The following is a 23,886-nucleotide window of genomic DNA, read 5'->3' as shown; positions in this document are numbered from 1 at the left end:
TGCAGCATAAAAGTGGTATGTAGTTTTCGATAGTTCTGCTCTAGCTGTCCTGCGAACACAGCAACTTTGAATTGAATGGCGAGATGAAGAGAGCGAGAAAGAGACCCAGATCAACATATAACCTGCTAAACTTTTAAATGTTATTATTTTTCTTGCTTTATGCTTTCAATATTTCTTTCCCTACCATTTAATTATTTTTGTTGTACATATATAATGTACTGAGCTTATTTCATGCCAATAAAGTATACTGAATTGAATTCAACTGAACTGAACTGTGAGAGTGTGTGAGTGTGTGAGAGAGGGAGAGAGAGAGAGCGAGAGAAAGATAAAGCACAAGGGAGCGAGCATGAGAGAGAGAGAGAGAAAATGAGAGAGGCACAAGGGGGAGAGTGAGGAGAGAGAGATTAGTCATCATTAGCACAGGATCTGACACCAAGTCTAAGTGCTTCCTCGTGATGACCAAGTGGCAACAATCTTTCCCCCTGCTTGTCACTGCCGATTACGCTTTTCTTTCATGAAAATTTAATCTGTGTCGCTGGCTGATCCTGCAACACATTTAGGCCAAACAACAAAGCAGAAGCAACCCCAGAATTGTGCAAACACAGCAAAGAAATGGGGTAAAAATAGGCCATGTACTGTAGTCGAGTACTTGGACTTGGACTTGAAGCCGTTGTCCATGCGCCACATATTTAAAATTGAGTTTTCTGACCTAAGAGTCAAAAAGTCTTCATTATTCTCCCTGCTGATAAAATCTCAATTTCAACAACTGAACAGCATTATTTCCATCTTAAGACTGTCCCACTCCAGCATCAGCCACGCAACATGGCCGCCACTTCTCTGCATCTCGTATTCGGCGTGTAAACAAAAAGGCAGGCGACGGCCCGTCGACACGCCCGAAACATCTTCACCTGGGGGGGAACGGAACCTCCGGTCAGGACCATAAATTGGAGGCGGGGAAAATGACGGTCGCCGCGCCGTAAAGAGAATGAGCTCCCCCGGGCGCTCTCCTTGACTCGGGAAGATAACGCGGCGCTCTTCCCAGCTGAATTCTATTATCAAATCTTAATGAAGGCCTTATCAGGAGACAAGATCAGTGACCTCAATCACACTGTACCACTTCATCTTCCGTTAGGATAACCCCAGTCAGATATGTAAGACGGCGCGGGTCCTGAGTGAATATATCAGGGTTATTGATGTGTTTAGAGGGTAGATAAGGAGAGACGGAGGTCTCCCTTCCCATCAGACCTACAATAATACGCAAGAGCGAGGTACAGGAGCCATGCGGCCGGCGTGTTTTGACCAGACAGTATACGTCCGTTCGACAGAACATCAGAAACAATGGCCAGGAGCCAAAGGAAAACATTTGCTCCAAGAAATGTGTTGTGTGTTATTTTTTCCCCAATGTTGTTTAAATAATTTTGAATAATTGGAATTTTGAATTGTTCACATATGTCCTTTCCGTACATCTGTACATGATCTGGTGAAGTAGGTCTGACACCTGGAGCAGATTGGACGAAGGCACAGCATAACTGCTGGGGAAATGTTTTGATGAATATCCATGGCACTTATTAAGGGGGAAAAGTCAAACAAAAAAAGAAGAGGAACTTGTGTGTCTCCTTTGCAAGTATTCCTTTAAAAGCAGACGGAAAGCTAGATTTTAAAGCCTGATCTTGTTACCCAGCACATGAGGGGAGGTCAGAATTCAATAGCCTGATAGCTCTAATGATAATGACAGTATCGCTGGTAAGGGGACATTGAATGCCTTTCACATGTTGTAATTACACTGAGTGTTTGGTTCAATATTACCAATGGGTGGACGACGGGCAGAGTATACAGCACGACGGAAACAATGACCAAGAGCCGAAAACAAACCCAAACCACCCACACAGGGAGAGATGGAGGGGGAGAGGGGAAGAGAGAGAGATGGGGGAGAGAGAGAGAGGGAGAGAGAGAGAGAGAGAGAGAGGAGAGAGATGGGAAGAGGGAGAGGGGGAGAAAGAGAGGGGGGGGGGAGGGAGAGAGAGAGAGAGAGAGAGAGAGAGAGAGAGAGAGAGAGAGAATCCCAGGCCTCACCATGAGCCTAAGCGATTTATCGAGCGTCCCAGGATGCACTTTGTCAGTCCTGGGGGAGAGTGTGGGGGGGGGAATATGAAGGAGGGCTGCGGCTACACTTCCAGGGCTCATTGATAATGACATACCTGCTTGGCTGGCCTTTTATCCATAGCGTGCGGTACTTAGAGCTAACTGAAAAATCAATACGTCCTGTCACACGGCTCGCCGTCACACTGCTCCCTGACTGTCAGCCGCAGTCTCAGGTCGCCCAGACACCCCAGCCAGCCAGCCGTCTCCCCCTGCCATCAGGGCTGCCTTCCCGCGCTGGAGAGCCCCACAGAACAGTGTGTTTCTCCTCACGTCGCTATAACAAGCCACAGGCTTACAGTACGAGTGGCAGAACTCTGCCCAGTCCTTCATGCGGGAGCCACAGAAATCTGCCCAAAGGCTACGCGCTTGTACTCTACACACTTCGCCGTTTTAATTCAAATTTTATTTTATAATAAATACTCAATATTATTCATTTATATATCAGGAAATGATAATCATTATAAACAATTAACTTAAGAAAGTTAAAATGTCAATGTATATGCAGCTCCAGAAGTGTCACAAACAGCAAGGAAAATGTGGTACACCATCAGTAAGTACAGCATTATTCACTGTGAGCATCTTGTTTTGCAAATGTCAAATATTTTGAACATTTTGGGGTCACTGCCATTTCTAGATGAGGCAGACAGCTGCTCACCATGGATGCCCAATGACATTTAAGCAGCATAATGTGCCAGCCAATCACCTTTGACCACCAGCAAGTTCTCCCTTCCCCACACCTCCCAGACCGCACCCGATTCCTCATTTCTCTTTGCACCAGACACGACACCGGAAAAGATGCGAACACTGCACGTAACGCAGAGAGTGGAAGGGCACCAACTGTCCGTAAGCCCTCCGCCGTGGCGCACCGGGCCTCAGAGCGAGGACGAAGCACATCTGCTCCATGACTTCATCGGGTCTCCCAGTGAGGGGCCAGAGGGGTCCTGCCAAGCAATTAGCGCAGTCGGACGATTTTTCAGGCTGCCTCCCGTAGCGGGAGCAGCTGGGCCAGGAGTTGGAGGGAGACGGAGGAGCGCATGTCGGGACGGCCGAGATGCGAGCCGCTTTTCCGAGCCGCGTCTTACGGTTCCGCCAGGAGAAAAGCCGACATTCCTGCTTATCGCTCGCTTCGAGGTACATCGCATGATAACTCGAACAGACGCTAAAATAAAACTACTCCAGACTTTCTCATCCCCCCCCCCTCCCCATTCTACTTCCCCTACCACTTCAGATGGATGGCTTTGATTACCAAATCCACATAATAATTATACAACAGTATTCCTAGCCTTTTGAAGATCCCCACAAGCAAAAATAAAGGCTTAACACAAGCAAGAACAAAACTATTTAATCTACCCGTCTGCACTGAGGGAGAGGTGACTCTAAGCAGGTGTTGTGGGAGATTGGCACAGCTCTTGACCCAGACCAAAGCAGGAGGATCTGGTAGCAGCACATCTCCCACAGGGACACTGTCTATCTCCAACCACAAACTCAGAGATCAAAGGCCGGTGCACAGCCTGTCTCCTCACTGTTCAACACAAACATCTCTTCAGCATCCACTGATAACGTGGGACATTTGAAGAGTAGAAACAGCACGAGACTGAAATTATCTCTAAAGAAACAAAAGAAGTGACGTTTTAAAATATCTGAGACCTGTCTGAAAGTGCCACTGATTTTCATTACTAAACTTTAACTTGCTTGCCAGACGACCACAAAGCTTCCAACAGACATGAACGCAAATGTGGAAGGACACTACTACAGGGTTATTATCAAACTTTCACCCCACTCAAAACCCACTGAACCAAATTCAGTCATGTTCTGCTGAAGTAAATCAGGTAGTGAGAGGGCAGTGTTGCAGGAACAGAGAATTAATACACAGCTGTGCTGATGTATATGTATAAAATTAAGTTTGACCTATTGCTCTGTTAATTTAAATTTCAGTCATTGTATGGACAAACCTTCGCCTGAATCATGCAAAAATCCTCCTGCCATCTCATTAGTGCAGATACTGAAAAAATGTATCCTTAAAGTGGGGACACTGAGTCTAACATACAACAAATACACTACAAATACATACAACAATCGGAAGATTGTCCAAAGAAGAAGTCATATGAATAAAGAATAAAAACATTTAAAACTTTTAAAATTAGAAGTATGATCTAAAATATTTGTTTTATTTCTGCCACTTTGTCACATTGGGTGAAACATAAAAATAAGCCCCCCTTCTTCACTATTCAAAAAAAAGCCTCCATTAGCCTTGGGGGAAAAAAAGCATGTTTAGGTATATTAGAAACTTGGAATGAAAAGTGAATTTTGACCCTGTAATGCATTGGTTTATAGTAAAGTAATGTCACAATGACATAAAATATCTAACAAAGCTTGCCTGTAAACATGGATGAGTTATTGCTTTACAGAAAAAAGAATATTTGAAGCAAGAGGAGAGGTGGACAGATTAATAAAGCCTCACATCAATGCTTGTGATGCCTGGACTGGATACATGCTAGTGTTCAACAGCTCAGGTAACTTTGCGATCGCTCACTAGAGTAAAAATAAACATTTTCCCTGAAGGTTTCCAACAAAGTACCATATCATACAAAATTTACTGACAATCTCCAGCACTGAGTAAATATGTATGGAGAGTTCAAATATTATGATCATTTTCCTTGTTTTAATGTATTCATTTATGCATTGCTGTAACACACTAAAATACAAAATCAGCATTTGTTTTATACAGTCACTCCCAGTATGGCAGTATATTTAGTTTAACAGTTAAAATGTATTTAATCACGTTTGGACATTTTTTCACTGCTTGGAGTGGATATTCATCGTTTTGGCCCTTAATTCTGATATTAGACAGTCCTGGCAAAACAGTTTTGAGGGGGAAAAAAATCCCATCATAAATAATTATAAGTATTCCTACAGTTTCCTTGTGTGATTCATGGGAAAAGAATGTTAAAATGCAACAGTTTGAGATTTTTACATTCTCCATTATAAATTTTGCTTTTAAGTAAACCTCATGTCAGTGGTGCTGTCACAGTCAATCATTTTGGCCTCTCAGTGTCTACCTCTCTACAAGTAGTGTTTGCTTCTCCAAATATTCCTCTTTAAGCGGGAGTTCAACAAGGACATGCTTGGGTGGTTTGTGTATGCCCCTAAATTCATCTCAGACGATTCGCAAAGCCGTGCAAAATGCACCCTAGAAACGCAAGTGCAAGAATGCAAGAAAAGGGCAGCAATACCTAAGTTTTTATTACAAGTTGAAAATAAAGCTTATATCAATAACTGTATTTTTTGTTTTTTTGTTTACAGCACTTTTTGTGCATATTTATCAAGGGTGCCAATAATCCTGGGGCCCACTGTACATGTATGTGCAAATCTTTCAACGATTAAGAAACCTGTTTCAGACAAAGCATACAGTTTGTATTAAATGTTACACAGGTGACATTTATCATGTGAAAGTTGGTAAGTGATTAATGAAGCATACAGTAGTGACCGGGTCTCTGCTTTCTACACGTCTGAATCGATCAAAACAAAGATAAAACAAGGAGGGTGGACTTCACATGCATTAATGGAAAAAAATTATAAAAGGTGGGAAAAAGGCTTAATGAGGTCATGGGTGGCTTAGTCAGCAAAGGCACTTGCCAGAAGTGAAGGTCTGACCCAACACATGTCACTATAACTATGTCACTAGCCAATTACAACTGGGAGTCTTCAGGGGTGGGACTCAAGTGGCTTCTTCCCACCAGGGGTAGGGTGGGGTACTCAGGGTACTGCTGTATTAGTTCCTCAAAATTAAGCACTAGACACCCAAAAGTTACCAGCTGTTATCACAGAGAGAGGTACCTCAGGAGAGATGGTGTAAGTACACCATGTAGTACTGCGTGGCCTGAACTGTGGAAAGTGTGGGCAGGTGCACTGAAGGAGCTTGGACACCTTGGGAAGGATTTATTCCCGGCTTGCAGTAAAATGTTAACTAATATAACTAACAGGAAAAAAAAACAATTCCCTAAACAATAAAGTCCTGCCCTCTACCCCCAGCTAAGAATAGCCATGACTGCCTCTGTGAGAACTTTCACAACAGGCAGAGACTGGAAGTCTGGATTTTGTAGTTCCCCACTGTGCTACTGTGCTACTGGACTCATAACCAGTGCAAAAATGCATCAAAATGACAGATAATATGCTTTAACTCCTATGTCATACTGTACCATACTACCAATAAAAGGAAAACAGGCTTGGGTTTGGTCTCTTCCTCTCTCCTTTTTGGTCTCTTTCTCCCCCTTTCTCTTCACCACTGCCCTATCCTGGATATGAGAATGTTAACTACATTAAATTGTTTTACAAGGGAAATATTTTTTGACTGACTACTGGGCGACTTCATTAATATGGCACTTGTTTACATGACCATATTCGAAATCTGGTATTTTGGGTGAGAGAGGATAAACAGGTCTGGGTTCCCCACTGAAGTTTCGTCTGTGCACAAATTCACTTTATTCGACACATTAATATTACCGGTTAGCTACACAAGCCATAAAACGGCACAACGGGACTATGTTCCCCATTCTATGACATTATAGACATAAATAATAAATTTAAATAATGGTAGTGTATAAAATGGTGAAAATACAAGTAATTATGTTCAATACATAGGTAATTATATCAAACTAAAGCATGTAATACCTTAAGTCTTAAGGTATTTATGTAAGCTATAAATATTAAGGCTTAAGATCACAACGTACATTGCACATTTAATTATTTCATTAAATTTGGAATTTAAACGACACATATTTATAGCTTACATAAATACGGGTCTAATGTTTGAATGATACAATAAAAATTTCAAACCATGTTATAGAACCTTTACCAATACCCGGTAACACTCGTCAAGATTCCCAAACACTGCATTAACCATTCATATTATGTTTGGTAAATTATCAAATTTGAAATTCCTTAAGCCTACAACCTACTGACTCGGTAAAAATGTGTCACTAATCGTTTAGATTAAATTATTATGTGTACGTGTTCCTAACCGATATTTCAACATCTTTTTACTCATCGACGTCAGTTCATACAGTAGGCTATAAAACAGAGACACCTATAAAGGCACATATTTGCTAAGTGGGCTTCGGGAAAGCGTGCGGTTCAGTCACAGAATGTCTACCACACTTACTCTGAAATTTACAGAAAAAATAAAACCTAACAGCTACTTGATGCCGCTTTCAGTGGATGAAATATTGTCGCAGTGACCGATAGTCTTTATTTTACTGGTATTATGTATTCTTCGTCATTCTGTGGCATCATATTACGCTATTGAGCTCCCATAGCTTGTCATAGTTTCCCCACCTGACGTGAGAGCTCTTAAGCCATCTAACATCAACTGCGCGGAGAGCACTTCACTTTCAAACCCGGTCAAGCGCTGATAAATTATTCACCTTGACAATTTAACTGGCCACAAAATAATTGTCAATGTTTTCTTCCAAGCAGGCCTACGTCTAGGAATAAAACAACTTTTACAAATCAAGATTAAGTCACACGTTTTACAAAATAAATAGCCTAAATAAAACATGAATTTACTTAATGTGAATGACGACTGCATATTTAAATAGAATTTCAACTAAAGTGTCAAGGCAGAAGCAGACTTTTCTTAAGTCATATTATTGGTGCGTTATTTGCAATGCTTCAAATAGGCTACCCAAGTGTTTGGCATACAAAATGTAATTTAAAGAAAAATCCTGTTATTTTGCAGTCAATCAGCTAATTGTTTTAAAGAATCGCCGCGCACAAACAAGAACTAAATATCTGCAAGTATAATCGCAAAACGGCGTGCATATATTTAAAACGAAATGCATATTTGCCTCATCGCTTCACCGCGGAGAATTTTGGTGCACAGCATCATAGATGTCATTATTTTAGTAGCTTAAACATCTCGTTCTGAAATTCCACCATAGGCCTCATTCCTTATAGAAATGTAGCCTATTTTAGGCCTATACATAAAAATGGATGTTTTCCAAAATTAGACTAAAATGTTGAGCAAGTGACCGGTTAAAATAATAATGGCAAACTACACACAATTAATTGAGCATTATTTTTACTCTACACATTTTGTTCGTTTAATGTCACAGAGCGGAAAGTGACTACAACTTCAAAATGTAATTAAAAGTTACCGTGTGTGCTAATTATAAGATGGAAATACAGTTGATAAAACATTACTAATTACGCTAAATTCAATTCACATTGAAAGGAAACACTTTAAAATCCAGCACAATTGATAAAATCTACAAAATCACCAATAGCTTAAGGAATTTGGAGCACGGTGCGTTATTTGTCTCCCGTTGGCTCACAAAGGAACCAACACCTGATTTCCAACAAATATGCAAAGCCTATTAATTATAAAAAAATCTCACTAACGGTGAAGCAAATACATTTTGACAAAACTACTAGGCTTTATCCAATAAGCAGGTATAACCGCTTTTCCAAAATGTAGCAACATTACCTTGGTCACTTGAGAGCTCAATATGTTTCCTTAGGGGGTGAAATAAACGGAAATCGCGTATGATATCCTGTACTATAAAATGAACACATTATATGGCTCGCTATTTTTCATATTAAACCAATACAGAAAGCCAACATTCGACGTGCCAAATACAACAATTTGCTACAATGATACGACTATTATTACGACTGTATTCATGTGCTGTCCGTAAACAGTCCCATTTGAACGCAGTGATTAGATAGGATACATCAGGAAGCAATACTAAATAAATCAAGTTAGAAATTCGCGTGGCACGGCTACCGTTTAAATCCTTAAGTATTTATATAGTATCTAACATTGCAAGGGAACACTGTTTTGTCGTAAATAACGAGTCTCTCAACCTGCAAAACCGCAGCTTTGCACTGGTCTTGTCTCTCCTGCGCGACGTGCTTGTCGGATCAGCTGCAATTGGCTGCGTCCTCTGACAGGTCTGCCGCTGATTGCAGGAAAAGAAGCTCCACCCTCTTCACTTCAGATCAGGGACCATTCATAAACTAAACAACTCCTGAGCTCCCGAGTCTGGACACAGGCAGACAAGGTATAATAAGGCGCACTAACACAGGCCACGGAGTGAGAGAGCGATGACTGATCTTCACACGGACAGATCTTCATCTTTTAGCACATGAAACCGAAGAGACGGACGTATCAACCTATTTCACTCGCGCAGACAGTTGAGCGGACTGACCTGGCTGATTCTTAACAGTTTACGGCATCAGTCCATTTCTTCTTGGAACTGACGTACATCCAGTGTTGACGTTAAGTTTTGTTTTTCATTGTTCTGAAGCGTTTTGCCTCTGGCTTTACCGGTAAGCGTTGGATCCGTCAGCGTACTGCGACTCCCCGGTGTACAACCCGGACCTCTGCCCCAACATGATAGCTACACAAGCAAAGCTTGTTTACCAGCTGAACAAATATTACAACGAGAGATGCCAGACTCGCAAAGCGGCCATCGCAAAGACCATCAGGGAGGTATGCAAGGTGGTGTCGGACGTCCTCAAAGAGGTTGAAGTGCAGGAGCCCCGTTTCATCAGCTCCCTGAGCGAAATCGAGGCGCGCTACGAGGGGATGGAGGTCATCGCTCCCAATGAATTTGAAGTGGTACTCTACCTTAACCAGATGGGCGTTTTCAACTTTGTGGATGACGGGTCTTTGCCTGGGTGCGCGGTGTTGAAGCTGAGCGATGGACGCAAGAGAAGCATGTCGCTCTGGGTCGAGTTTATCACGGCCTCGGGTTACCTCTCAGCACGAAAGATCCGATCCAGGTTTCAGACGCTGGTGGCACAAGCCGTGGACAAATGCAGTTATCGTGACGTGGTTAAGATGGTAGCGGACACAAGCGAAGTTAAACTGCGTATCCGGGAGAGATACGTGGTTCAAATCACACCAGCTTTTAAATGCACAGGCATTTGGCCTAGAAGCGCAGCCCAGTGGCCCATGCCTCACATTCCCTGGCCCGGTCCTAATCGGGTAGCAGAAGTCAAAGCTGAGGGCTTCAATCTCCTCTCTAAAGAGTGCTATTCTTTAACCGGGAAACAGAGTTCGGCGGAGAGCGATGCCTGGGTCTTGCAGTTCAGCGAAGCAGAAAACAGGCTGTTGATGGCAGGCTGCAGAAAGAAATGTCTCTCCATACTGAAGACGCTGCGTGACCGACACCTCGAGCTGCCGGGACAGCCTCTGCACAACTACCACATGAAAACCTTACTTCTGTACGAGTGCGAGAAGCACCCAAGAGAGACCGACTGGGACGAATCGTGCCTGGGTGACCGCCTGAACGGGATTCTTCTGCAGCTTATCTCTTGCCTGCAGTGCCGCAGATGTCCCCATTACTTCTTACCAAACTTGGACCTGTTTCAGGGAAAGCCGCACTCGGCCTTAGAGGCTGCAGCAAAGCAGACGTGGAGACTTGCGAGAGAAATTCTCACGAACGCAAAAAGCTTGGACAAATTATAGACCAGCGTACCGTACATTATTGTTAGTACTACTGTACTGAGGACCCTAAGATCACTTCACTGTAAGTGGGAGAAAAAGTGAGCTTTCAATTCTCCAAGTAATGTGAAAAAAGTCTTTTTTCAAAGAAGCAAATGGGACATTGCAAGAAAAAGTTAAGGTACATTTTAAGATAAATGTATTCTTTGTGTTGTTTTGTTTTGAATGTTTTCACAAAGTGAAGAAACTTTTATTTAAAATATGCACAGTCTTTAATGCAAAACATTCAAATGTATAGTGCCAAGTCCAAATTTTCATTATGTCAGCTAAACTGAAATGTTAATAAAAACAAAACAAAATATAATTCGGCGTTGTTTTTCCTGGTCTAATCTGGGTTTAGTGGGTTGGAACTGGTAGATAATAATTCAATTGAACAGGCTAACAACATAAATAAAATTTAGAAATGCAACTAAGAATATCACTAGCCTACACTGATTGAATGGTTTGGCAAAAGCATCTGCTTTTAAACATATTAATTATGAAATTATAAAATGAACATGCTAAATTAATACAACTGTATTTCCATCTGACATTCTACTCTTGATGACAGAAAATGATCATGTCCCTGTATTTTAAGATGACATGCTACTACTACTAGCTTAGGCCATAATTATTATTAGTATTATTATTATTATTATTGTTGTTGTTGTTATTAAGCAAAAAGTAAATATGTTACATACATTATTACACTAAACAAACAATGTATTTGTTATATATACTATTATATATGTATACGTATTGAAAATATTTTATATAGCCTACTTAGTCTCTTTAAGAATAGATTACCGACATAGGCTGGACGGGCCTAGTCGAACCGCACATCCGAAATTCGCCAATGCCTGTTTAACCAAGCAAAAACAAAAACGGTTAGATAACTATAGTATGCAGCAAAACAAGCCATCACCGTCTTTATTAAATAGTTTTTAAAAAGTTGTAGGCCTATACATGTTGTAAATACTACGTAGCCTACTGTGGGCCAAAAATAAGGCAGCCATACTTGTGAAGTGTGAGGGAACTCCGACGCAAATCAAACATATAATAAACATGTTAGTTTACTTTAGAGATTTCAAATTTATTTTGAAACCAATTTCAATTAAGATAAAAGAGTTGCATATGTCAAACAACCTAGAATGTAGTACATAAACCCAAACAGACATGTAACTTTGTTATCTTATTAAACTCGGGACGTTTCGAGGTCAGGGGTGACATTTGAAATAAAATAGAATTTTATTTGCATTAAGTCAACAGCACGCCTGCCAAATTGTTACGTGGAGTTAAATTTAGTTAATAATAACTAAATTAATGAGTAAAAAATAAATCTAATGTTACATTCATCCATGTCTAGAAGCTGTGACAATAAAAACAAGATTCTAATTTATGGCCTAATTCTGGAATTTATATAGGCTTTATACTATAATATACACACATTCACAAAGCGAGTGAAAGCAGGTACTGTAATAACCGAGAATAGGTCAGAACTTTGTAGAAACAAAATCTACAAAAAGTTTCCATGGAAATCGTAGGCCTATGCCTATGAATGACTTTGGTACAGTGTGTTCAGCATAGAAACGTAAAACTAATGCATGAAGACATTTTACATTAAATCAAGATTTAAACATTAATCACATTTTGTATTTTTTCCCCATCATTTGTCTGAATATTAGGCTAATACGACTTTTTAAATCATGTGCATGTGCATTTACATAATTTACAGATCGCAAACACCCCAACAAAACACAGCCAACTGAATACTTTGATACAGTAGCATATTATGAAGATAATTGCATCTACCATAATTATATCTGTGTTTTTACACAGCATTAAACGAACAGTGGGGATGTGTTGAGTAAGAAACACAAGTAGGTCTATGCATTATGTCCCTTATCAATTCTAGCCTATATGATATGTCAAACTTAATTTTAAAAAGATAAATAAAACTCTTTTTTTTTTCGTTATAAAGTATTGATTTACTTAAGACGACGTTATAATATGGTGATCAATGTATGGACTGGGGTATTACTACAACGCAATCCCTGTGCTCATTGGGGGTGGGGAGGGGTTAACAGCGTCGCAAAATACGTTTTTAATGTTCATTTTACAACTGACATACAGAGGCTTTTGGATCAATGGGTTTAAGACCCTCTCTTACCTTTGGATCGATTTTCTTAAAGCTGGGTTCTTCTTCATCCACCTCGAAGTAGAGCTCTGAGGCCGTGATGGACAGGGTCCCTCTCGCTGCCACGGCGGGGGCGACCAGCTGCGCTCCGGTACTCAGTATCACGGAGCCTGAGAGCGCAGACAGAAAAAAATAACAGTATGGCTACATGCTGCGCGTCTTACCAAGGGGGGAAAAACATCACGCACTGAACACAATGGATACAAGTCGACGTCCATTAAGATTGTAGAGTTTGTAAAGTTTGCAACAATTAAACTCTCTGAAAAGGCCTATGATATTTACAGGCTAGCACCTGAGAACATTATAATACCGTTTTTGCTGCTTTTACGTAATAGCACGATGTTAAAACGCGGCGTACGCTACGTGTAATTCTGTAAAAGAAAATCAGAAAGGCCGTCGGGGCAGCGAAAGTAAATAGTTTGAGCAAATTGTATATCCTTGACAAAGGCCAAACATCATGTCCATTATTGAAAACTGTCATATTGTAATCTGTGCAACTATAATTATTAGGCACACTACAGCTATTAGTAGGCAATTAATTGCTCAGATAACTCAGAAGAGCTGGAAGACAATTAAAAAGGCACGGATTCCTAATTCATTCTTCATTAATTCAGTTTAGACAAATGCACATCGTTACACCTTTTCGAAGATGATTGTAAGGTGAATCAACAAAGAAATTTATTAAATGTAGGCTGTGTAGATTAACCGGTCTTTAAAAAATCTGCTGCTCGTCAACATCCATTGATTGCGGTCCGCCTAATCTCTCATCAATCTTAATATATGCCAGTATGACAATGCGAAAACCGCTGGAGGGAGTCTGCAGGAGAGCCTGTAGCAGGCTGTGCCCCCCAGTCCCAGATGTACAAATGCATTGTATTACATTGTCTGTACACCAGATAGGCACCGGGAGGCAGTCTGATTTCCCCAAGCACACGCTCGCAAATGGATGAAATGAGAAGATATGTTCATTTGCTGTCTCTCGGCTGCCCTCTGCGCATTAGCACGTGATGCAGGGGAGAAATAACATTTTTTCAATCACCCTCAGACATTCAATTACACCTGGAAGCAGACAGCTGCGGGAGCCGGGAAGATGGGGGGCCCTGCCGGGGACCCCATGACAATTTCCACTTCATCTCAGAACAACATACTGTATTAGTCAGGATAACCCTTTAATCCTATTGTCACTGTGAGCATTTTATAATTGCACTTCCCGCGCACCTCTGTCACTCTGAACACGCCATTACCAGAGTACAACAAGGGAAAACGCAGGATTATGTCGTAATCCGATTAGTCTGATCTTCGATAAAAATATTAAGATCTTAAAATATGTTTAAATGTCGAACTTAAATACATAATACTGTGTAGCGAATCGAAAACGTTTCAACATTCAGCATTAGTCTGCGGAAGTTACATTACGGACTACTTCCTTGACGATTGTTAGGATATTGATTACATAAAATAGTATTTATATATCTGTAGTAGTTAAAGCCGTATGGATAGCGCTACAGTAGGTATAGCCTATAAATATTAAATTGAGCAAATACACAAGATATGCTTCTAAATATTTTTTCTCAGTATATTTTGTTAGTGTAGTGTTAAGGGCAATAGGGCAGACATAAAAAAAAAACACATCTGCAGTAACAGCTAAGGTGAGCTGGGCTGACAGACCAGACGTGGTGTGAATGTGCAGGTAAGGGCAACATTTTATTTTATAAAATATATTTTTTGAACAGGATAGTCCCTTTGCTGAATATCAGTTGCAGCAGAAGTAAACATATTAATGATATCTGACTATATATATATATATATATATATATATATATATATATATATATATATATATATATAATACATTCGATACAAAATATACTTTTCTCCGCAGTTTCAGCTTGACAACCTGTCCATCTGAGTTTCATGCCATCCATCAACTGAACAAAACAATTTGACAATCTGTTGACACGTGGAAGGGATACAGTTCCAATGTTTATAAGTATGTGATGAAATGAGGGGTTTTATATAAGACATATTATTCAGCATTTTAACAACCTATTTTCAGACTCCGCTGGACGCTTTCTCTCGAGAGATGGTTTGCAACAGAAAGAGTGAGAATTGCATTGGGTATTTTTTTGCCCAAGTCGATCAGAAAGGTGGAGGCCTAAACCAAAGAACAGCTGGTGAATGACAGTGCAAATGCTGGGCGCTAAAGAGCTAACGCCATGATTAACAACACCTTTAGCTCTTTTACTACGTGAGCCTGCGTGCAGGTAACCTATTATGCACGCGACGGAACAGACGAAAAAGCGCGGCATTCGCGCAGGAGAGACACTACTCACCCGTTAAGTTTTCTAATTCCTTCTCCTCCAAGGATGACAGAGCATCACCGTCCCCGTCCAACAATAATTCACTCTGCGAGTTCTGATTTCCCAGAGCTTGACTCCTGATGGACTGTTTGCCTTTCAGAACATCTTCCTCCAGGGCTGAAAGACAGACATTTTCAATCCTTCATGCGTAACTGCGTCTTTATTTGAGCTGCATGTAATGTTTTTCACAGCTCAGGCAAGATTTTGTAACTTAACTTTGAAACTTATGTTAAGACATTATCTTACTTTAAACACAAGCACTGTAAAGATTAAACTCTTGATGAATGTTAAAGTACTGCCAACAATTTGAAAAACAATTTGAAGATAAATATTTTAATATAATTGAAATCCTAAAATCGAAAATAACAGCAGATTATAACAGGTTATAGCCTAATATTATTTTCGAATAATTCCGAATAATCTCTTTAGGATGACATTGTACAATTAATAGTTTAAGCATTATTCGGATATGGGAATATACGAGTAGACTATTGGATACTACAGGCTATAGGCCTACTCCAGAGATATAACCTTTGACAGTAAATAATGGTTATTTTTAATTTTATATGGAAACAATTATGGCATATCAAATTTTCGGTATGGGTAAACAATGTTCTTTCGAAATGTCAGAGCACGTACACACAGTATAGGAATTATGGAAAGTAGACTAGGCTACAGCCCATGAAAAACGAATATAGTCGCTCTTCGCGCTTTAATGCAGAAAATGTTTGGCATTTATACAAATATTAGACAATATATGCGGTACATATAGGCATATATTATATATTATGAACTGTCTATTATGGAAATTAACTGATTCACATAGTCTCTACTACGTATAAATGAACCATGCCCTAAGGAGTACTAATAACAATAATCATATTATTATCATTATAGATTAAATAATAGTAATAATAATATTATTATTAATTATAATAATAATAATAACAAAAACAACAACAATTATCATTATTATTAGTAGTAGTAGCTGCAGCAGCAGCAACAGTATATTTTAAGAAGACGTAGTTCACACAAATCATATAAATGTGCAGCTCCTGGCCATACAATGCAAACAAAAGATCATCTTTAAAGCGTATTAAATCACAGTGGCTGACGGTCTTGACGGTTACATTTACGATCCGTAAGTAATTTCTTGTAAATTCATTTTGCGGGAAACACAAATTGAATCCATTTTGTGCTGGAAGATGCCACTCACGGTGGGAGTTTCTACTGTACATGACGTGAGGTTCCGAATAGATTATTGAAGAAGAATGGTAATCTGCAAACATTTACAGGGAACTACATTCCGCGGTGATGCGCTGGAAGCTGCATTGTTCTTTGCTGGCGCATTTTTTTATTCACACAAACGGAATGACTGTCTTGAATAGGCTTCGTAAGTTAAGGCAGGGGCCGCCACAGTCATGCTGCGTGTGGACAGGACCAAATATGCCATCTTCCATTTCTCTACGAAACACAATAACGCAGTTTGCAACACTTGCAACAATAGTTTGCATTTTGCATTCAAATAAATACAAATACCAGCTACTTTAAAAATTAAGCACAAGACTAAAAAAAATCACTTGTCACGGAAAATATGCAGCACGTTGATATTTAGACCGGTCTTCCTGTAATTAACTCTCCCTTGAGGATTTTTAGTTAGCAGCAAGAAAATTACTACCAGCTTCCTAATACATACCACATGCCTTACTCTTCACACCGGCAAGTGGACAGTGACAGAAAATAAATGTCAAATAAAAAAGCAAAACCAACCGCTTTAAATGTAATTATATAAATATATCCTCAATATAGTAAATTGTTAATTCCTACTGTTTGATTGAGCATGAAATGCAAAATAGCAGGCATTTTGACAAGTGTTCAAGCTATTATTATGACTATTATTGTTGTTGTTGTTGTTTTTATCAGTGTAGGCCTATTATCCAAATATTTCTGATAAAGTCACCATAATTTAGAAAGGTATAAATTGTGTAAGAAATTTAAATTACGATTAATCAATAAAGTCTCATTACAGAACACTGGTTCAACATTTGAATTTACATCAAAAGAACAAAAGCACAAATATTAATTTAATATAGCAGCACAGTATTACAACACGTTTTGAGTTTCAACATTCACTCAGACATACTTCAGGACCCTGTGCTACACAGAATCAAGCAAAGATGGATGAGTTACAGCAATGTGAATGGGATGAGGAAGTCACATTTTACATAGGTCTGAATGCATTCTGTGTTGCCTTAAAACACACGCAACCTGTAATGGTGTGGTCTGGAGTGTGTGTGAGTGTGGCTATACACAGTGACCAGACACAGCTGTGTGGAGTAAACATGGCCTTACGGACATCAGATTTAACTGGCTGCAGCAAGCACACAATAGCATTTAACATTTAATAAAGCACGCTTTATCACTCACTTCACTATTGAAGGTGACTTATAAGACCTTAAACATATACTCCATCATTTCTATCACCACGGTGAGATCAATCACTTCACTGATGAAAGGAAAACCATTATTAAGCGTGAGACCGAACTAGCTGCTGCTGGACCTAAGTGAGCCCAGTGTTTTAAGCGCGGTGAGAGCAGACATTGGTTCTATCCTAAATTGAAAGGGGAGAGTTTCTTTTTCGAGCCGCGGTTCTTAAACTACAGGCGGTGTAAGTGCATGACGTGGGTCAGGGAATGAGTGTGTACACCAGTAGGCTACGCTAACGTGTCTTTGACGTGTCCCTGAAAGGTACCACATTTATATGTGCACAGCATTTCTAATTTGGGTCCTGATATGTTTATGAGCCAGCTTTTTAGAGCAGTGTTTTGGGTTAACAACTCTTCTGTATCCCTTTCCTTGGACTTTGCAACTCCATTTTGCATGAAATACAACATTCCACTGAATGTAAGCCCTTAAGTTTCATCTCAGAAACTGACTCTATAGAGTCAACATGAGCAAAAAGAGTGTTCATCTTTAACAGTTATAGTTATAGTTATAGATTATGTTATTTTATAATTGTATAAGTACATTTATGTTGAGATTTACAGTGTGATGAAGAAAGTGCTTCAGTATACATGTAAATGTATTCTTTATTTTATTTTATTTATTAATGTCTACAGGCTAAAATACAGCGGGCCGAGACATGAAAATGGATGAAAATAAATGGGTTGCAAAAACAAAGGCTACGGATAAATGGTGAAATACCTGTGTGTGTGTGTGTGTGTGTGTGTGTACGTGTGAGTTAATACCCTGTCCACATACAGTACCGTGCATGTATTCTGGAAGGTAACAAGGTAAATTACCTTTTTTTGATAAATGAACAGAGCATGCAGAAGCAAATTGGCACATCAAATAAAATAAAATATGCAATGCAAAAAGTACAGTTTCTGTTACAGAAAGAATGTCCAAAGTCCATTTTTAAACAAATTGCACCCTTCTCAAATCTGTGGATGCTGGTCATTCATCCCAGGCGGGGCGGAAATGTAAATAATATGCTGTATTTTACTGCGTTAAATCTAGCTTCTTACGGAGTGGTTCAAATACCTATTTACATGCTATTGCGGGCAGGCTTAGGCAGAGCAATTAAATTGTCAGAATTAACAAATTTGTTTTTAACAACAGGGTAGCTAGCGGTGTTGCAGTGGCACAGGTATTGATCGGTCAAACAGAGAGACATTAGTCTTCAGGTATTTACTCTGATTCCCCCCCTCCATCCCCAGCCCAACAGGCCCTGTTCTGACCAAATCAATCCCCAGAAAAGATGCCTCTTTCCTGCCATAAATACACCAGCCAGCCGCCTCCCCCTGGGCTGGGCTTTTAACCAGATATTGTTCTGAAATTTTTTGGCTCGCTGTGACTGATCACAACTGCACAACACAGCTGGCCCCGAAAGGAGGATTCCCTCACACAGTAAATATGGCGGGAATTTTTTTTTTTTTTCTCTTTGGGGAATTATGACAGACCCAAAATAAGCAATAAGACGGAAAATTAACCATCTCCCTTTTTGGACAAAGTTTTTTTCTGATTTTGCTTGTCTTTTTATTTATGAAAATAAATAAATGAAAACACATTTTTGAGAGCCGGGATCAGCTTTCATTGGTTGCATATTGTGGGACCACCTCATTTCTGCACGTTAATTAAGGAGTCAAAGTTTCCACTTCTTTGGTTTGTCTGATGAAAATAATTACAGACAGAGATGACCTTTACTAGCCCCGCCCGTGTCATCTGCTCATCTGTTGGCCCATCACTGAGGAACACAAGGTCACATCAGGAAATGGAAACATTTAAAAAGAGAAACCCAACACTTGAATTCTGGAAATCTCAAAGTCTGTGTGATGTCACCAAAAGATAAAATAGAATAATATGTTCCATTATGCTGCAGAGGACTTACTTTCATTTGTGTTTGATTCCCGCACTGCAATGGTCGTCTGTTAAAGTAATATAGTTCTTAAGAGCTTTGTAAAATTCATGCATGTCTGGGTGTGAAGTCTTTTTCTCAGAATAAAATACAATCTAATATTCAAATAACGCTCGGGCCCTTTGACAGACAGGCTGATCTTAAATCATGTTACATAAATAGGGCATGAGGGAGATGTTTAAGAGTAAATATGACAGCAGAGGGAGTTATATTCCAGAAGAGTGATTTGTGGTTAAGACAGTTCATCAGCAGGGATCAGTGCAGTCCACCTCCACTGTCCTTTCCTGCAGAAGAACCTCCAAACATTTTTACATGGAGTTGAAACAAAAGAAAATCCGAACCAGCACACCTTCAAGCAATTTAGCAAACATGGGCACAGCCCAGTGTGAGGCTCCGAACAGACAGCGAAGGAGAGCTGCTCCGTGCGATTCCACCACCAGGGTACACTCACAGGAAAAAGAAAAAAGAGTTCTTCAGATTGTCTCCATAGAGGAATCATTTTCAGTTCTTTATGGAACCCTCTATCATCGGTGTGAAGTGTGAAAGCTCCCGGACAAAGAACCATTTTGCCCGACAAAGAACCCCCAAACTAGATACGGTTCTTCTACAGAATCAAAGGGTTCCTTTTTCTGAGATGGCGGCTGGTTTCCACAGACACACGTTTGGAGCAGATATTGCATTTAGGTCATGTTCACATTGACGTCTGTCAGACTGCGTGTTTGTCTTGGGGACCGACAGCGTGGGCAGTGTGTAATCTGGAGACGCGGCATGGACGTTCCCAACCTCAAAGCACCCCCATTCGTCAGAGACCACGGGAGCCTAAGCCAGTCAAACTCCTGGCTGTGACTGCACACCCACTGGATAAAGTAGGAACAGCAGAGAAAGCCACTAGCACTTAGCAGGAACAGAGAGTTATGTCCGCTCAGTAAACTTTAAAAACAAAAGCTGTAATTGGTGTTGCACCAAGTATCACAAAACACTTCTTTATCACAATCAAGGTATTGAACCAAGCTCAGTGTGAAAGGCATCATTTTAATCAGGGAAATTGGTTCTCAGCTCCGTCTGGACCGTTAGCAGCCGTGGAAGCTTATACGGCGTTGGCCAGGAGGCCGGGCTGCTTTATAATCTGCTGAGAGGGCAGGGAGAAGGGGCAGCATTAATTGGATCCAATCCCAGTGCTCAGGAGGTTTATTCAACATTGGCGATTTGTCTTAAAGCCCGCTCTTCGCTGTGTGTGCAGTTATTGATGAGGCTGCTTTAAATTCTGTGCTGCTTGGTGTGTCCTCAAGCAAGGTTGCTTCGCCGCACAGCCGAAGCATAAAAATAATAGTGAATTGATTAAATTTGCATTGTGCTCATATTGAGTGGTTTCCGCAGGCAATTGGTCAATGCAAAAATAAGTCATGTGCATTGCACACAATATGTTGATATATTGTTTCATTTTGCATCTATTCGAAGAGCAAGACATAGTTGCCCTCCCTCTCTGCCTTTGTGTGCCGTACATTCAGCACAGCTGAGCTCAAACATTTAAACCGCATGCAACACCATGGTGGCTGAAACATCTGTTCCTGGTTGAGTTTACTTTTGTTCAGCAAAGTAGAGCAAAGTACAAAGTGTTAAATGTTTGTATGTTCACAGTACAAATGTTTTGCATCATTTAGTTAAAACATAATAACTGTTAATGAGAAAAAAACTAAATTACATGTCGAAGCACAAAAAGTGAAAAGGAAGAAAGTGACTTTTGCGCTCAGACAAATATGAAATATATGACAAAAAATTCTACACAATAACACATTTCAGTCTTTTTGGGCCCTACCAACTTTGCCCGCATGCTGGGTGTGATTTTCTTCAGCTCTCTTAAGTTGACAGGACATTGCTAATGGGCCACAGTTTTCCAGCTGTGCCATATATTTTTTGATGGGGTTGAGACAAGGCTACTCAAGGACATTAATCCTCCATCATTCTACAGTAAAGTCAATGTAGCATTGGCCCTGTGTTTAGGCCCCGCCAAAAAAGCTTCTCCTCAGCTTCAGGCCTTCAGCAGACTGAAACTGGGTTTCAGTATTTCAGTCTATTGAGGATTTCCAACTCAATCGCCTGCGGTCTTATTAAATCCCAACTACATTTATGATCCATAACCATGAAAAGTAGACTAACTAGCTAGAGTAACTAACCATAGTAACTATAGTTGCTCATAATCATTCAGTTTCACCTTTAACATCATGTTGTAGAACAAAACGGTTTCATTTTGTAGGCTAATGGTATTAGCTGTTGTTAGCCACTGCTTCTTGACGATTAAATAAAAGTGCAAATCCAGGTTTTAAGCAGGTTTTCTGTGCCACACAGCAGTTGGAGCCTGGAGGTGAGCCTGCAGAGACTATGATATGTTTGTGGGTGTTTCCACTCTTGCCGACTGGATCTACGCTCAAGCCATTTCCCTTAAATTGACAGCCCTTACCACATGTCCCAAAAGTATGACACCCTCACCATGCTTCATGTACAGGTGCTGTTAGGTATGATACCGAGCATCTAGCCTTATGTTTGTGCCAGACATAATGCTTTGTACTTTGAAAAAAAAAACAAAAAAAAACGTGTGATCACAAAACCTTTCCCACATTTTATCTGGATCACACTTGTGCCTTCTGGCAACCTCGAGGTGAGTGTTGAGATGGGGCTGTTTAGATTAATGGCTTCTTTCTTACCATCCTGTAGTACAGAGCAGGTCTCTGCAGTGTGCATGCTATTGCTGACTGATGTACAACTTCTCCATTCACTGTTATGTAGCAATTTAAAGGCCATTTATGGCCACACAGTGGCTTCCCCTCTTGTTTTGTTGCTATGTTGTATTTGTATTTTGTTTGCTGGGGGTGGCTTTTCCTAGCCTTCTCTTCCTGATGGAGTCAACAATGTCCACTAGGATGTCCAAGGTTTTTGTGACTTTTTTGTATCTGTCTCTGAAGCTGTGTCTTTTGATAGCCTAGTCCCAAACTTGCAGAGAGAGAGCTCACTTGACTTCTTTTTTTGTCTTTTGTTTAATTTTACGAAGCCACCGATGATCCTCCAAAAACCAGGTGTTTTTTCCCAGAAATAATGATAATCATTATTTAAGGCTCACTGATATGTTTACTCACTCTCTGCCTGTGTTTATAGTCCTTAAATTTGTTTCAGTTCACGGGTACCAAAGCATTACATTGTGAGCATTACTGTACAATAATTCAAGCTCATTGGTTGAAAATTGGTTCTAAGCCAATGGCGTTGGGAGGAGGGGTTTCAACGTCAGCAAGCTCACAGAGAAGGGGGCGGAATAAACAGTGTTGTGGTTTGAGGGTGTTTGTTGCTGCCATTCTTCTTTTGACCATTAGAAGTAAGAAATATATTTGCACCTGCATTAATGTGTCTGTCAGAGAACATAGGTTGAATACTTTTGCAATCAGCCTTAATCTCCATATGCAGTGTGTGTTTGTGTATGAGTGCTGAAATCAACACTCTGACACAGAGCATGATTGCAGGATGTAATAATGTCAGAATTACAGTGAATAGAAAGGTCAACTTAAACATTCAGCACAACGCAAGCATGTCTATCACGGACCCCAGAAACCATCACTATAGAGTATACTAGGAGTATCCTCAGCTAATCTGATGACTGAATCAAATGAAGCGAAACAGTGAGAGGAGGGCCCTAGCAAGCACGTAGCGCCAGCAAACGCGTAGCGCCAGCAAACGCGTAGCGCGTAGCCCCAGAGCAGGCTCGGGCATGAACCCTCATTAGCACACACCACTTAAGAGAATGAACTGTGTGAACTATTCAAATGAGGGCTCCTTTTACCGTGTCCGGCGGCGCAATAAAAGTTTTACGGCAACTGTAGCTGTAATTTTTACTGCCGTGTACCTGCCGGCGCGCAGCGATGGTCGAGGGGTTTGGGGGTTTTTCGTGTTGTTTTTTTGTCGGGGCGGAGGCACTGACCTTGCAGGGGCGTGTCTCTGGGCGAGGCCTCGGAATGCGAGGATCCGACGGGGTTGCGGACGAAGCGCCTGCGCCTCCTCAGGTCGTCCTCCCAGTAGTCCAGGCGCCAGAACTCGCGAGGACGACTGCGAGGGAAACGGGGAAGCACACATGTTAGCAATTATCAAACAGCGGGGCAGCACGCGGAGGCACGGATAAAGCATGCCTTGTTTTTCTCCCTCCCCCCCCCCAAACCCCCCCAAAAAAACCTCAAACCCACCACACAGAACACCCACCCCCCTCCCTACACAACCTTCAACGTCTTTAGGTACGTCCTTG

At 40.6% G+C, this 23,886-nt stretch overlaps 2 protein-coding genes across 2 annotated transcripts in view; one reads left to right on the top strand and one right to left on the bottom strand.

The window, feature by feature from the left end:
- lrba (LPS-responsive vesicle trafficking, beach and anchor containing) overlaps positions 1-23,886 on the bottom strand; it is a 207,041-nt gene that overhangs the window by 65,381 nt on the left and 117,774 nt on the right. The window contains 3 exon segments of the mRNA XM_061244631.1: positions 12,801-12,937; positions 15,161-15,304; positions 23,569-23,693. Of these exon segments, the coding sequence (XP_061100615.1) occupies positions 12,801-12,937; positions 15,161-15,304; positions 23,569-23,693 (406 nt within the window).
- Positions 9,199-10,955, top strand: LOC133131332 (protein mab-21-like 2). Its single transcript, XM_061246635.1, has one exon. It carries the CDS (start codon positions 9,536-9,538, stop codon positions 10,613-10,615), a length of 1,080 nt encoding a protein of 359 aa, XP_061102619.1. The 5' UTR covers positions 9,199-9,535; the 3' UTR covers positions 10,616-10,955.

Source organism: Conger conger, chromosome 6 (genome assembly GCF_963514075.1).
Source record: "Conger conger chromosome 6, fConCon1.1, whole genome shotgun sequence".
NCBI classification, from domain to species: Eukaryota; Metazoa; Chordata; class Actinopteri; order Anguilliformes; family Congridae; genus Conger; species Conger conger.
The sequence above is the reverse complement of the archived record's forward strand: the minus strand, read 5'-3'. Positions and strand labels throughout refer to the sequence as shown.